This window comes from Mustela putorius, unplaced genomic scaffold, assembly GCF_011764305.1.
Source record: "Mustela putorius furo isolate JIRA1106 unplaced genomic scaffold, ASM1176430v1.1 tig00003845_pilon_pilon_pilon, whole genome shotgun sequence".
Lineage (NCBI taxonomy): Eukaryota > Metazoa > Chordata > Mammalia > Carnivora > Mustelidae > Mustela > Mustela putorius.
In genome coordinates this window covers 70,319,618-70,333,928 of record NW_025421998.1, presented here as the reverse complement: position 1 = coordinate 70,333,928, position 14,311 = coordinate 70,319,618, and the positions used below count along the sequence as shown (strand labels likewise).

General features: G+C 35.0%; 1 protein-coding gene across 1 annotated transcript in view; it reads left to right on the top strand.

The window, feature by feature from the left end:
• BMT2 (base methyltransferase of 25S rRNA 2 homolog) overlaps positions 1-13,837 on the top strand; it is a 106,382-nt gene extending 92,545 nt beyond the window's left edge. The window contains exon 5 of the mRNA XM_004741938.3: positions 10,619-13,837. Coding sequence (XP_004741995.3) covers positions 10,619-11,248 — 630 coding nt within the window. The 3' untranslated portion in view covers positions 11,249-13,837. The remainder of the gene's footprint in view (positions 1-10,618) is intronic.
• Positions 13,838-14,311: the final 474 nt, after the last annotated feature.

The following is a 14,311-nucleotide window of genomic DNA, read 5'->3' as shown; positions in this document are numbered from 1 at the left end:
GCTGTGAAGTGTGTAAACCTGGCGATTCACAGACCTCTACCCCTGGGGATAAAAATATATGTTTATAAAAAAATTAAAAATTAAAAAAATATATATAGTAAAAAAAAAAATAGAAGAGGTATTACAATTCCAGATTTCCAAGTTAAAATACAAAGCTGTGGTAATCAAACAGTGGAGTACATACATAAATATAGACACGTGGATTGTTGGAATGGAATAGAAAACCTAGAAATAAACCCACAATTATATGGTCAATCTTCAACAAAGGAGGAATTTATATATAATAGGAAAAAGAGACTCTTCCACAAATGGTCTTGGGAAAACTGGGCAGCTACAGCCAAAGAATGAAATTGGGCCACTTTCTCACACCATCCACAAAAATAAATTCAAAACAGATTCAAGATCTAAATGCAAGACCTGAAACCATAAAAACCCTAGAAAAGACGAGGCAGTCATTTCCCTGATATGGGCCATAGCAACATTTTTCTAGGTAACTCTCCTAAGGCTGGGGGAGAAAAAAGCAAAAAATAAACTGTTGAGAATACATCAAAATAAAGTTTCTGCACAGTAAAATAAATGATCAACAAAAAGACAAGCTACTGAATGGTAGAAGATATTTGCAACTGACATATCTATTAAAGGGTTAGTATCCAAAATATATAAAGAACTTATACAACTCAACACCAAAACCACAAATATTCTTATTTAAAAATGGACAGAAGACGTGAAATTTCTCCAAAGAAGACATCAGATGGTTAATAGGCACATGAAAAGATACTCAATATCACTCATCAGGGAAAGGCAAATCACACTTGATCTTAGCCAAAAGGCCGAGAAGCGATAGGGAAAGGCAAATCAAAACTACAACAAAATATCACCTCACACCTGTCAGAATGGCAAAAGTCAAGAAGAAAAGAAACAAGGGTAGGCAAGGATGTGGAGAAAAAGAAACTGTCATGCAGATGGGAATTAAACTCATGCAGTTACGGTGGAAGACATTATGGAGATTCCTCAAAAAACTTAAAAATAGAACTGCCCTACAATCCAGAAATCACACTACTGGATATTTACCCAAAAAATACACAACCACTAATTCAAACAGCTATATGCATCTCTGTTTATAGCAACATTATTTACGATTAAACTATGGCAGCACACAAAGTGTCCATCAATAGGTGAATGGATAAAGAATAAGTGATAGATAGATAGATATGCAATGAAATACTCGTCAAGAGGTTCCTGGGTGGCTCAGTTGGTTAAGCATCAGATACTTGATCTCAGCTCAGGTCTTGATCTTAGGGTCATGAGTTCAAGCCCCACGTTGGGTTCCACACTGTGAGTTCAAGCCCCACGTTGGGCTCCACATTGGGTGTGGAACCTACTTATGAGAGAAAGAGAGAGAGAGATAACCAAAGAGAGAAAGAATCTGTACACAGAAAACTATAAAATACTCATGAAAGAAATTGAGGAAGACACAAAGAAATGGAAAAATGTTCCATGCTTATGGATTGGAAGAACAAGTATTGTGAAAATGTCTATGCTACCTAAAGCAATCTACATGTTTAATGCAATCCCTATCAAAATACCATCAATTTTTTTGAAGAAATGGGACAAATAATCCTAAAATTTATATGGAACCAGAAAAGACCCCGAATGGCCAGAGGAATGTTGAAAAAGAAAGCCAAAGTAGGTGGCATCACAATTCCAGACTTCAAACTCTATTACAAAGCTGTCATCATCAACACAGTATGGTACTGGCACAGAAACAGACACATAGATCAATGGAACAGAATAGAGAGCCCAGAAATTAGACCCTCAACTCTATGGTCAACTAATCTTCGACAAAGCAGGAAAGAATGTCCAATGGAGAAAAGACAGTCTCTTCCACAAATGGTGTTGGGACAACTGGACAGCTCTGTGCAGAAAAATGAAACTGGACGATTTCCATACACCACACACAAAAATAGACTCAAAATGGATGAAGGGCCTCAGTGTGAGAAAGGAATTCATCAAAATCCTTGAGGAGAACACAGGCAGCAACCTCTTCGACCTCAGCCACATCAACTTCTTCCTAGAAACATCCCCAAAGGCAAGGGAAGCAAGGGCAAAAATGATGAACTATTGGGACTTCATTGAGATCAAAAGCTTTTGCACAGCAAAGGAAACAGTCAACAAAACCAAAAGACAGCTGACAAATGGGAGAAGATATTTGCAAATGACATGTCAGATAAAGGGCTACTATCCAAAATCTATAAAGAACTTACCAAACTCAATACCCAAAGAACAAATAATCCAATCAAGAAATGAGCAGAGTGCATGAACAGACATTTCTGCAAAGAAGACATCCAGGTGGCCAACAGACACATGAAAAAGTGCTCCACATCACTCGGCATCAGGGAAATACAAATCAAAACCACGGTGAGATACCACCTCACACCAGTCAGAATGGCTAAAATGAACAAGTCAGGAAATGACAGATGTTGGCGCGGATACAGAGAAAGGGGAACCCTCCTACACTGTTGGTGGGAATGCACCCTGGTGTGGCCACTCTGCAAAACAGCATGGAGGTTCCTCAAAAAGTGGAAAATAGAGCTACCCTACAACCCAGTAATCACACTACTGAGTATTTACCCTAAATATACAAATGTGGTGATCTGAAGGGGCACGTGCACCTGAACGTTGATAGCAGCAATGTCCACAATAGCCAAACTATGGGAAGAAACTAGATGTCCATCAACAGATGAATGGATAAAGAAGTGCCATATATATATATATGTAAATATATATATACACATACATACATATATATGGCAGCCATCAAAAGAAATAAAATCTTGCCATTTGCAACAACATGGATAGAATTAGAGGACATTATGCTGAGCAAAGTAAGTCACTCAGGGAAAGACATAAAAAGAAACAAAATCTTTCCATCTGTAACAACATGGATGAAGCTGGAGAGTATAATATAATGCAAAGTGAAATAATTTAGTCAGAGAAGACAAATACTGTTTGATCTCATATGTGGAATTTAAACAAAACAAATGAGCAAATGGGGAAAAAAAAGGAGAGTGAGCAAACCAAGAAATAGACTCTTCACTATAGAGAAAAAACTGATAGTTAATCAGAGGTGAGGTGAATCAACAGTCCAAGAGACAGTGGGGATTAAAGAGTGCACCTATCATAGTAAGAAAATCATTTGGGGCATAATTGTGGAAATTTGGGTATGTACTGCTTATTTAAAATCCAGCAATAAATGTCTTAGACGTGACTTTAAAAAAGGGGGGGTAGGGGGAGGAGAGAGAGTTTCCAGACAAGCAAAGCTAAAGTTCATCACCACTTAACTGGCCATTGGAGACATGTGAAAGGAACTTCTTTAAGCTGAAAATAGAAGGCACTAGTTAGTATTTAAAAAAAAAAAAAATAGGAAAGAATACATCTCATTGGAAAGGTTTATGTATGGTAAATATAGTGGATTAATCACTTTAAAGTATGAAAATTAAAAGACAAAAGTAGCAAAAATAAGTGTGGTTATAGTAGTTAAAGGACACAGATTAAAAGATATAAAATGTGATGTAAAATATAAAAAACCTAAAATAAAAAACAAAAAAGCATAAAATATGGGGATGGATAATAATGTTAAGCATTACAGTGTGAACAGTTTAAGTTGTTATCATCTTAGAATAGAGTGTTAGAGATCTGAGTTGTTATATCTAAGCCGCATAGGGACCACAAAGCAGAAATTTATAGTAAATACACGAAAGATAAAGAGACAGGAATATAAGCATACCACTAATAAAGTCATCAGACCACTAAGAGAGAGAGCAATAAAAAGAAAGGAACAAAGTGGAACTACAAAAACAACCAGAAAATAATTATCAAAACAGAAATAAGCATGTATCTCTCGATAATTAAATATAAATGCATTAACTTCTTCAGTAAAGAAAAAAGTTTGTTGAATGGATAAAATAAACAAGACCCATTTATAGGCTACCTGAAAGACTAAATTTAGGTGTAAGGGGAAACACAGACAATAAATGAAGGGCTGGAAAAAGATATTCTATGCAAATGAAATCCAAAGGAAAGCTGGAATCGCTATACTTTTATCAGACAACAGACTTTAAAGCAAAAACTAATAAGAGTCAGAGAAGGTTATCAGCAGGGAGCCTGCTTCCCTCGCTCTCTGCCTGCCTCTATGCCTACTTGTGATCTCTGTCAAATAAGTAAATAAAACCTTTAAAAGGGGGGGGGCACCTGGGTGGCTCAGTGGGTTAAAGCCTCTGCCTTCAGCTCAGGTCATGGTCTTGGGGTCCTGGGATCGAGCCCCACATCCGGCTCTCTGCTCAGCAGGGAGCCTGCTCCCCTCGCTCTCTTCCTGCCTCTATGCCTACTTGTGATCTCTGTCAAATAAATAAATAAAATCTTAAAAAAAAAAAAAAAAGAGTCAGAGAAGGTTATCAAAAATGATAAATGAGTCGATCCAATGAGAAAATATAACATTTATGAATATGTGTTCCACATAAGAGCAGCTGTGTAAGGCAAATATATATTTAGATCAAAAGGGAGAAATAGCAATACAATAATAATAAGTGACTTTAGTCACTTACATCAACAGATAGCTCACTGGCCTGATGTACTTAATAGATATTTGCAGAACAGTTCATTTAAAACAACAGAATTCACCTGTGCTTAAGAATACAGATAATATGTCTTAGAAATACTTGTATTATATCATATTTAAGAGGATTAAAATCATATCAACCACCTTTTCCAACCATGGTATGAAAGGAAACATTACTTACACAAAACTAGAAAATTTACACATGTGGAGATTAAAAATGCTATTAAACAACTGGTAGGTCAAAGAAGAAATCAAAAGAGAAATAAAAATAATTTGAGACCAATGAAAATAGAAATGGAACACATTAAAATTTATGGGATGCAGGAAAAGCAATTCTAAGAAGTTCATAGTCATAAATGCTTACCTCAAGAAACAAGAAAAGTTTCAAACAACCTAACTGTACCTCTCATGGAACTTGGTAAAGTACAAAAAAAAGTCCAAAGATAGAAAGAGGGAAATGAAGATCAGAGCAGACATAAATGGAATAGAGACTAAAAAGATAAATAGAAAAGATTACTGAAAGTAAAAGCTGGTTTTTGGAAAAACTTAACAAACCTTTAGGTATACTCACCAAGAAAGAAAAAAAATGATAAACAATTGTATGCTAACAAACTGGACAATCTGTAAGAAATGAATAAATTCCTAGAAACATACAACCTATCAAGACTGAATTAAGATGAAATAGAACATCTGAACAGACTGGCTCCTACTTAGTGTGTTGAATCAGTAATCAAAAACCTTCCAACATGAAAGACCTCAGTGTGAGACAGGAATACATCCAAACCTAGAGGACAAAATAGGCAACCTCTTTGACCTTGGCTGCAGCAACTTCTTGCTACACACGTTTTCAAAGCCAAGAAACAAAAGCAAAAATGAACTATTGGTTCTTGATCAAGATAAAAATCTTTCGCACAGCAAAGGAAAGACTCAACAGAACCAGAAAAGAACCCACAGAATGGGAGAAGATATTTGCAAATGACATATCAGATAAAGGACTAGTATCTAAAATCTATAGAGAATTTCTCAAACTCAACACCCAAAGAACAAATAATCCAATCAAGAAATGGGCAGAAGACATGAACAGACATTTCTCCAAAGAAAACATACAAACGGCCAATAAATACATGAAAAAATGCTGAACATCACTAGGCGTCAGGGAAATAGATATCAAAACTGTGATGAGGTACCACCTCATGCCAGTCAGAATGGCTAAAATTAACAAGTCAGGAAACAGATGTTGGCAAGGATGTGGACAAAGGGGAACCTTTTTAGAATGTTGTTGGGAATGCAAACTGGTGCAGCCACTCTGGAAAACAGTATGAAGTTTTCTCAAAAAGTCAGAAATAGGGCTCCCCTCCAACCCAGTAATTGCTCTTCTAGGTACTCTTCCAGAGGATACAAACATAGTGATTGAAGTCTGTATAGCAGCAGTGGCACAGTAGCCAAACTATGAGAAGAGCCCAGATGTCCATCAACAGGTGAACAGATGAAGGAGATATGGTATAAACAAAGGAATATTACTTAGCCATCAAAAAGGATGAAATCTTGCCATTTACAATGATGTGGATGGAACTAGAGGGTATTATGCTAAGTGAAATAAGTCAGAGAAAGACAAATATCATATGCTTTCACTCATATGGAATTTAAGAAATAAAACATGAACATGGGGGAAGAGAAGGTAAAATAAGATGAAATCAGAGAGGGAGACAAACCATAAGAGACTCTAAACTAGGAAACAAACTGAGGGTTGCTGAAGGGATGTGGTTGGGAGGATGGGGTAACTCAGTGATGGATATTAAGGACAATACTTGATATAATGAGCAGTGGGTGTTCTATGCAACTGATGAATCACTAAATTCTACCTCTGAAACTAATAATAGTTGTGTTTTTTAACTATATGTTAATTGATTTTAAATTTTTTAAAAATGAATGCTAAAAAAAAAAAAAAAACCTTACAACAATCAAAAATCCCCCTCAAACTTCCAAAAAATAAGAAGAGGAGGAAACTCTTCCAAACTCATTTTATAAGGAAAGCATAGATAGATTTTTTGAAGTTGAGGAATGTTCCCTCTATCACTATACTCTGAAGTATTTTAATCAGGAACGGATGCTGTATCTTGTCAAATGCTTTTTCTGCATCAGCTGAGAGGACCATGTCGTTCTTCTCTTTTCTCTTACTGATTTGTTCTATCACATTGATTTGCAAATGTTGAACCACCCTTGCATCATCCCATGGATAAATCCCACCTGTTCATGGTGGATAATCTTTTTAATGTACTGTTGGATCCTATTAGCTAGGATCTTGTTGAGAATCTTGGCATCCATATTCATCCGGGATATTGGTCTGAAATTCTCCTTTTTGATGGGGTCTTTTCCTGGTTTGGGGATCGAGGTAATGCTGGCTTCACAGAAAGAGTCTGGAAGTTTTCCTTCTGTTTCTATTTTTTGAAGCAGCTTCAGGAGAATAGGTATTATTTCTTCTTTGAATGTTTGGTAGAATTCTCCAGGGAATCTGTCAGGTCCTGGGCTCTTATTTTTTGGGAGGTTTGTGATCACTGCTTCAGTCTCATTACTGATACCAAAACCAGACAAGGATTCCACAAGAAAAGAAAAAAAATTACGGGAACAGTGTCCCTAACACATAGATACAAAAATCCCCAACAAAATATAAGCAAACTGAATTCTGTAGAACATTAAAAGAATGTATCAAGTGGGATTTATTCCAAGGATGCAAGGATGGTTTAACATCCACTAAATCAATATAACACACCTTAGTAACAAAATAAAGGATAAAAATCATTTCATTTTGATAGATGTGGGAAAGGATTTAATAAAATACAACATAAAAACTCTCAACAAAATGGTTAGGGAGAGAACGTACTTCAACATAGTAGAAAGGCGAAGTATGACCAGCCCACAGCTAACATCATGTTCAGCTGTGAAAAGCTTTTCAGTTTTTCTGCTAAGATCAGGAACAAGACAAGGATACCCACTTTTTCCACTTTTATTCAGTAGAGGGTAAGTACTGCCAAGGCATTTAAGCAAGAAAAGAGGCATCCAAATTGGAAAGAAAGAAGTAAAGCTGGCACTATTTGGAGATAACATATACTATACCTAAAAATCCTAAAGATTAAAATCTGGAAACTGTTAGAATAAAGAAATCCAGTAAAGTTGCAAGATAAAAAATCAACACATTGTATTTTTATACATAAATAGTAAAATATTTAAAAAAAAAGAAATTAAGAAAACAATTCCATTTATAAATGTGTCCAACAGAATAAAGTACCAAGGAATAAATCTGACCAAGGAGGTGAAAGACTTGTATATTGAAAACTACAATAATAAAAGAAACTGAATATATAAATAAATGGCAAGATGATCTGTGCTTATAGATTCAAAGAATGTTATTTAATATCATACTACCCAAACCAGTTCACAGATTCAGTGCAATTCCTATCACAATTGCAGTGTCATTTTTCACAGAAACAGAACAGTTTTAAAATTTAATTGGAATCATCAGAGACCCCCAAATAGTGAAAATGGTCTTGGCAAAGAAGGAACTGGAGGCATTACACTACCTGATTTCAAACTATATTACAAAGCTATGATGATTAAATCTCTAGGATACTAGTATTAAAATCTACACATAGAACAAATAGAATAGAGGGCCTAGAAATAAACCCATGTATATATGATCAATTAATTTATAACAAAGGAGCAGAGAATATACAGAGGGAAAGAGGTCAGTCTCTTCAATAAATGGTACTGAGAAAACTGGACATCACATGCAAAGGAATGAAATGGCACCACTACACACCAAAACTAAAAATGGATTAAGGACTTGAACATGGATCGGAAGCCATAAAACTCCTCTGAGAAAACTTGGGTGTAATCATCTTGATTATTAGTCATGGTGATATTTTAAATCTGATTACCAAAACCAAAGGCAACAAATGCAAAAATAAACAAACGAGACTACATCAAACTAAAAAGCTTCTACAAAGGAAACCAATAACAGCATGAAAAGGCAACCTACAGAATGGAAGAAAGTATCTGCAAATTATTTTACCTCAGATGAGGGACTACCATCTAAAATATATTTTAAAACTCACAATTCAATAACAAAGAATAAACTGTCAATAGATTCTATTAAACAATTAATACCTGACTTAAAATACGTATTAAAGTCAACTTACATGATGGGAACTACCGTAATGAAGTGAATATACAGCACTGCATAATTTGCTGAATGTTACAACTTCATGGAAATGATTCAGAATAAATATCCTAGCAGCACAGTAGAGTCAAGAATAAAGCAATACTAGGCATCAAGATTGGAAAGAACCGAAACTGTCTTTATTCATATATGATCATTAAATTATTCCTTGGAATATACAGAGAAGCTACTAGAATAAATGAGTTTAGCAGGGTTGCAAGATAGGAGATCAATATACAAGAGTCAACTGGTATAGATGATATATAGATATAGATGCAAAAGAGTGGATGAATCTCAAAATAATTGTATTGTGTGGAAGAAGCCAAGCAAATCAAGAAGACATTATTCTGTCTTACTCCATTCATATAAAATTTTATGAAATACAAAGTAAATCTGGGGCGCCTGGGTGGCTCAGTGGATTAAGCCACTGCCTTCAGCTCAGGTCATGGTCTCAGGGTCCTGGGATCAAGCCCCAAGTCGGGCTCTTTGCTCAGCGGGGAGCCTACTTCTCTCTCTCTGGCTGCCTCTCTGCCTGCTTGTGATCTTTCTCGGTCAAATAAATAAATAAAATCTTTTTTTAAAAAAATACAAACTAAATCTGTAATGATAGAAATCACATGAACAATTGCCTGGTAGCCAGGAAGAACAAAAAGGGTACCAGGAGGGGATTATAAAGGCTCAGGGAGGAAGCTTTTGGGGGTCTTAGGTCTATTCATTAAATTGATTGTCGTTTCATAGTTTCATGAATGTTTAATGACAAAACTTATCAATAAGTACCCTTTAAATATACTTCTGTGTCAGTTCTCCTTGTTTGTACATCAGTATACTGAAGTAAAGTTATCTTAAGAGGAGAAAAAGGTGGAGGTGCCTAGGTGCTCCAACTTTTGGTTTTGGTTCAGGTCATGGATTATAAGACCCAACCCTGTGCTGGGCTCCCTGCTCAGGGAAAGTCTGCTTGATGATTCTCTCCCTCTGCCCCTCCTCCCATTTGGCATGTACTCTCACACCCTCCAGTCATTTAAAGAAAGAAAAAAAAAATGGAGGGAGGGGAAGCAATGGGTAGAAGAAAAGCATTTTTCTTTTTTTGTATTATGTGTTACTTTCTCTAATAGATAGTCCACATAATTATGTGCTCAGCTTGTCCACCTACTAGCAAGAATGAGGGAATAAAGTATTAGTCCATATCATTGTTAGTTAATAACGATTATATTAAAAGAACACTAATTTTTATCTAATTTTAAAACTTTTTATTCTGGATGTTTAATAGAATAAATGTAATACTAAAAATATTTTTAAGATGATTCGAGCTAATGGTTTAAAGACATTTTTCATGACCTTGAAAAGTTTTGGTGCTCTGCTTTTACAAATGCATAGTGCCTCTTTCATTATCCTTTTTGATTCATCTTTATTTAGTAGTATTGTTTAAAGTTTTTATATTGGACTTTGTTAATTATAAATGTTGAAGTGAAAGTAAATATGACTAAGTTTAGATAAATCTTTCTGGTAAGCTCTTATCCAAATTAAATTTCAAATTATTAGGCAGAAATATTTAGTTTTTTAATGAGGAGAAGAAATTCTCTGGGCTTGATTATAATCTCTTTGAAATTTTATTGAGTAAAAGTTTAGTTTGAATGTCTGCAAGTGGAATCACATAGAAGGGAAAAATTAAGAATTAAAGCTTGGATAATGTAGAAATGCTGTGACACAGTGTGGTATAAAATCTGTGTAATAGGGTGGAAGTGATCTTCAGATTCTGAATATGCCTTGTTTTTCCCTTTCTGCAGAGTGTATATAAATGTGACTTCCTGAACTTGCAACTTCAGCAGCCCCTCCAGCTTGCACAGGATGCTATAGATGCCTTTTTGAAGCAGCTGAAAAATCCTATTGATTCTCTTCCTGGAGAACTTTTCCATGTAGTGGTTTTCTCTCTCCTCCTTTCTTATTTTCCATCGCCTTACCAACGATGGATTTGCTGCAAGAAAGCCCATGAACTGTTAGTGTTAAATGGTTTATTGCTTATCATCACACCTGATTCCTCCCATCAGAACCGTCATGCTATGATGATGAAAAGCTGGAAGATTGCTATAGAATCCCTGGGCTTTAAACGTTTCAAGTATTCAAAATTTTCACATATGCATTTGATGGCATTTAGAAAAATCTCCCTAAAAACTACAAGTGACTTGGTTAGTAGGAACTACCCAGGGATGTTATATATTCCTCAAGATTTCAACAGTATAGAAGAAGAGGAATATTCTAACCCTTCCTGCTACGTTCGATCAGATATGGAAGATGAACAACTAGCATATGGTTTCACAGAGCTCCCTGATGCTCCATACGACTCAGATTCTGGAGAAAGTCAAGCCAGCTCTATTCCTTTCTATGAGCTAGAAGATCCCATATTACTTTTAAGTTAATATCAAAGCAAAAGACCCTTTCAGTCCAGACTTCTAAACTAATTCCTTACACTAATCAGAAATACTAACATGAACTCAGTACTTAAAACCTGGTTTGCATAGAAGAAATGCAAAGGTTTACAGAGTTTGCTATTTTTTTCTACTTCCGGATTTTAAAATTTATTCTTATATAGAAAGCTTAAAGTTTCATGCAGAGTGACTCCTGTCATAGCAGAAACCACTGTTACTTTAGCATTTAGCACTAAGATACTATAGAAAGGTACCTTTTTTCTTTAGTGCTGTTGTGAAAATGAAATGTAACTTGCTATGTATTTTTCTTTTTTAATCTTTTCAGTGTTGACTTTAAACCATTGCAATGAGAAAGATATGTAGAAAGCTGTAGCTTGCACTTTGATTACTCACAAGTTAAATGTGACAGAGATAGATTGGTTTAGTTGTTTTGTGATGCACTTATTCTCTTTTCTAGCTAAATTGTTATCTGTTACAGAAAGCCATTTTCTGTTCAGTTTTGTCTGGTGATCCAGCGTTTCTTCAACTTTCTGGAATTGATTTTTTTTTTTCTTTTTTGCTCATTTGGCAGCATCAGACATTTGGGGAAAGATTTCCCCCAAGTATGTATTCTAATTTCATTAGTACAGTACAATAAACACCATTGCCAAAGTAGAATGTTCATATCTTTCATATTGATTTAGGCCTTGGTGTTAAGTATATTTAACTGTGAGAGTTCACTCTTACCTTTTTTAATTTTAGGCTTCATTTACAAAATTTTCTATTTAAGCAAGGAACAATACTCGATCCTGACCTGAAACACCTTTGTGAAAGGGTTTGCACTTGTAAGAGTTTATGTTCTGTCTAGACCAACCTTATTAGGGTTCTCACCTTTCCATTAAGGAGGTGTGCTGCACTACAAGTCTGGAATTCTATAGAAAATTTTTAAATTAACCCTCTGCTAGCAATCTCATAAAATGGTTTTGACCTTTCGGTATTCTAGTTTCTATCAAAATTCTAGCAGAAAATTTTCTTTGAATATATAAACCATTAGTTGGCTGTGGGAATTTTCCCTTTCCACATTGATAAATGACTTTCTGTGTTTCTGAATCAGAAGCAAATGATTAAGGAGAAAAATATGTCCAAACAAGACAAGATTAGTTTAAATAGCTAAGAACATTTGGTCCACATTGTCTTGTCAGCCAGCAATTGTCATGTAAACTGTCGTTTTTAAGAGTGCCACTGTGTGGATTTTTTTTTCAAGTGGTTATTACATTAAAATTACCTCATACTGAGGTTTTTGCACTGAAGTATCACAGTTTCAGAATCCATGGTTAATGTTATGTGTGCGCGTGTGTGTGTATGTTCTTCAAGGAAACTTGCATTTTCGATAGTTGATCCTAAATTTCATAAACTGCACTTCTTTACTCTGGTAAAATTGATGTTTTTGTGCTTATTGTGAGTTGCTGTAGTTAACTTTGAATGTCAGACTTTATTTAGAAATACAAAATTACCCTTTAAGATATCAGTGTTTGGGTATATATACCCGATATTTCAAATTAAATTTCATGTCTAAATTAATGAAAGTAACAGGATTGTAATTAACCTAAAAAGTCAGTTGAATGAATGCAATAAATATTGATTGCTCAAATATGCCAAAAGTAACTAGAAATGTTTCATTTACTTTCAATAGCCTCAGAGCCCTTAATAATTAAGATTTGACTTTTCTTTCCAATTAAGCACTATAGGTCCCATCTTTATCTCCCCCAAAAGAAGGGGAAAAAACCCACTCTATTCAGGTAACACAAAACTGTGTTTACTATGTTTTGGTAGTACCTCTTTTACCCATATTGCCCATTTCCTTTGATTTGGCTAAATATAATCTTAAGGGCAAAGAAAACAATATAGCTAATTAAAGTGCTTTGAAAGTAAATGAAAGCCGGGCTTTTGAGAGGCTGGTGTAAGTATGACCTTGGAGTCAGCCTTTGTGTTACAGCTAACATGTTGGTGCTATAAATTTTTCTGATTGTTTACAGATGTTGATTCTGCTTATGCTCCAAAGTGTGCATGATATATTTTAAGTAGTACTTTAAAGAAAAGTCTCTTTATAAAACCTACTCCCACTTAGTATGAATTTGTTTGGATTTATAAATGTCATTTGTTATTGTAAATTCAGCTTCAAATTAGGTTGGTACAGGATTTAAACTAATACATATTCCACCAAAGCCAGTTTAACATTTATGTGTTAAAATAGAAGCAGTCCTGTGGCTTGGTGCCAGAAGATATATGTAATGACAAGAGAAGTTAACAGAGCCTTTTAATACTGAATGGGTACTCTTGAGAATGATTTCATATAGATATAAATAAGTTTTAAGGGGTCTCCTGTCTCACAACAGGATTCTGCAAAATAATTTGGAGTTTCAGAAATAAATGATCATTTGATTAGATTCTTCAGGATCATGACTTGATAAAAAAATGGTTTATATCATAGTTGCCAAATGGTGGGAGATGGCATATCTGAAAATGTATGTTTGTGTTTGTTGTATTTTTTCACATTTTGTGAACAAAGCACATTTATTAAAAATTTTAAATTTTCTAATATTCATTGTCTATTACTTAAAACCTGAAAGTGCTATGCTCTTTGACTTTTATACTAAGCGATTTCAAAATTGGGAAGCATTTTAAAATTTGAATGACCTCCAGAAGCTAGGTTGACCTACTCAAATTCCTTAATTTCAGGAATTGATGCACAAAATACAGAGAGTTCAAGTGACTACGATATTGTTACATAGTGTCATGCTGTTTATCAAAGAAACGGGGACAACAGCCTCCATAAATTCTGGTTCATTGTAGGTCTCCTTCTTTCCTTGAAAGTTACTTTCATCAAAGATAGTTAAGTGTATTAGTTATTTTATGGCAGCAGATGGCTTTCTCATGATGTCAAACAGTTCTTAATCCACTGAACGAATGTTTGAACTTTACCATATACGGTATGCTGGGGAAACATTAGGATTGGGGTGGTCATAGTCCCCTGCTTCTGTGGAGCTGATGATCTAACAGAAAAGACAAGCATCC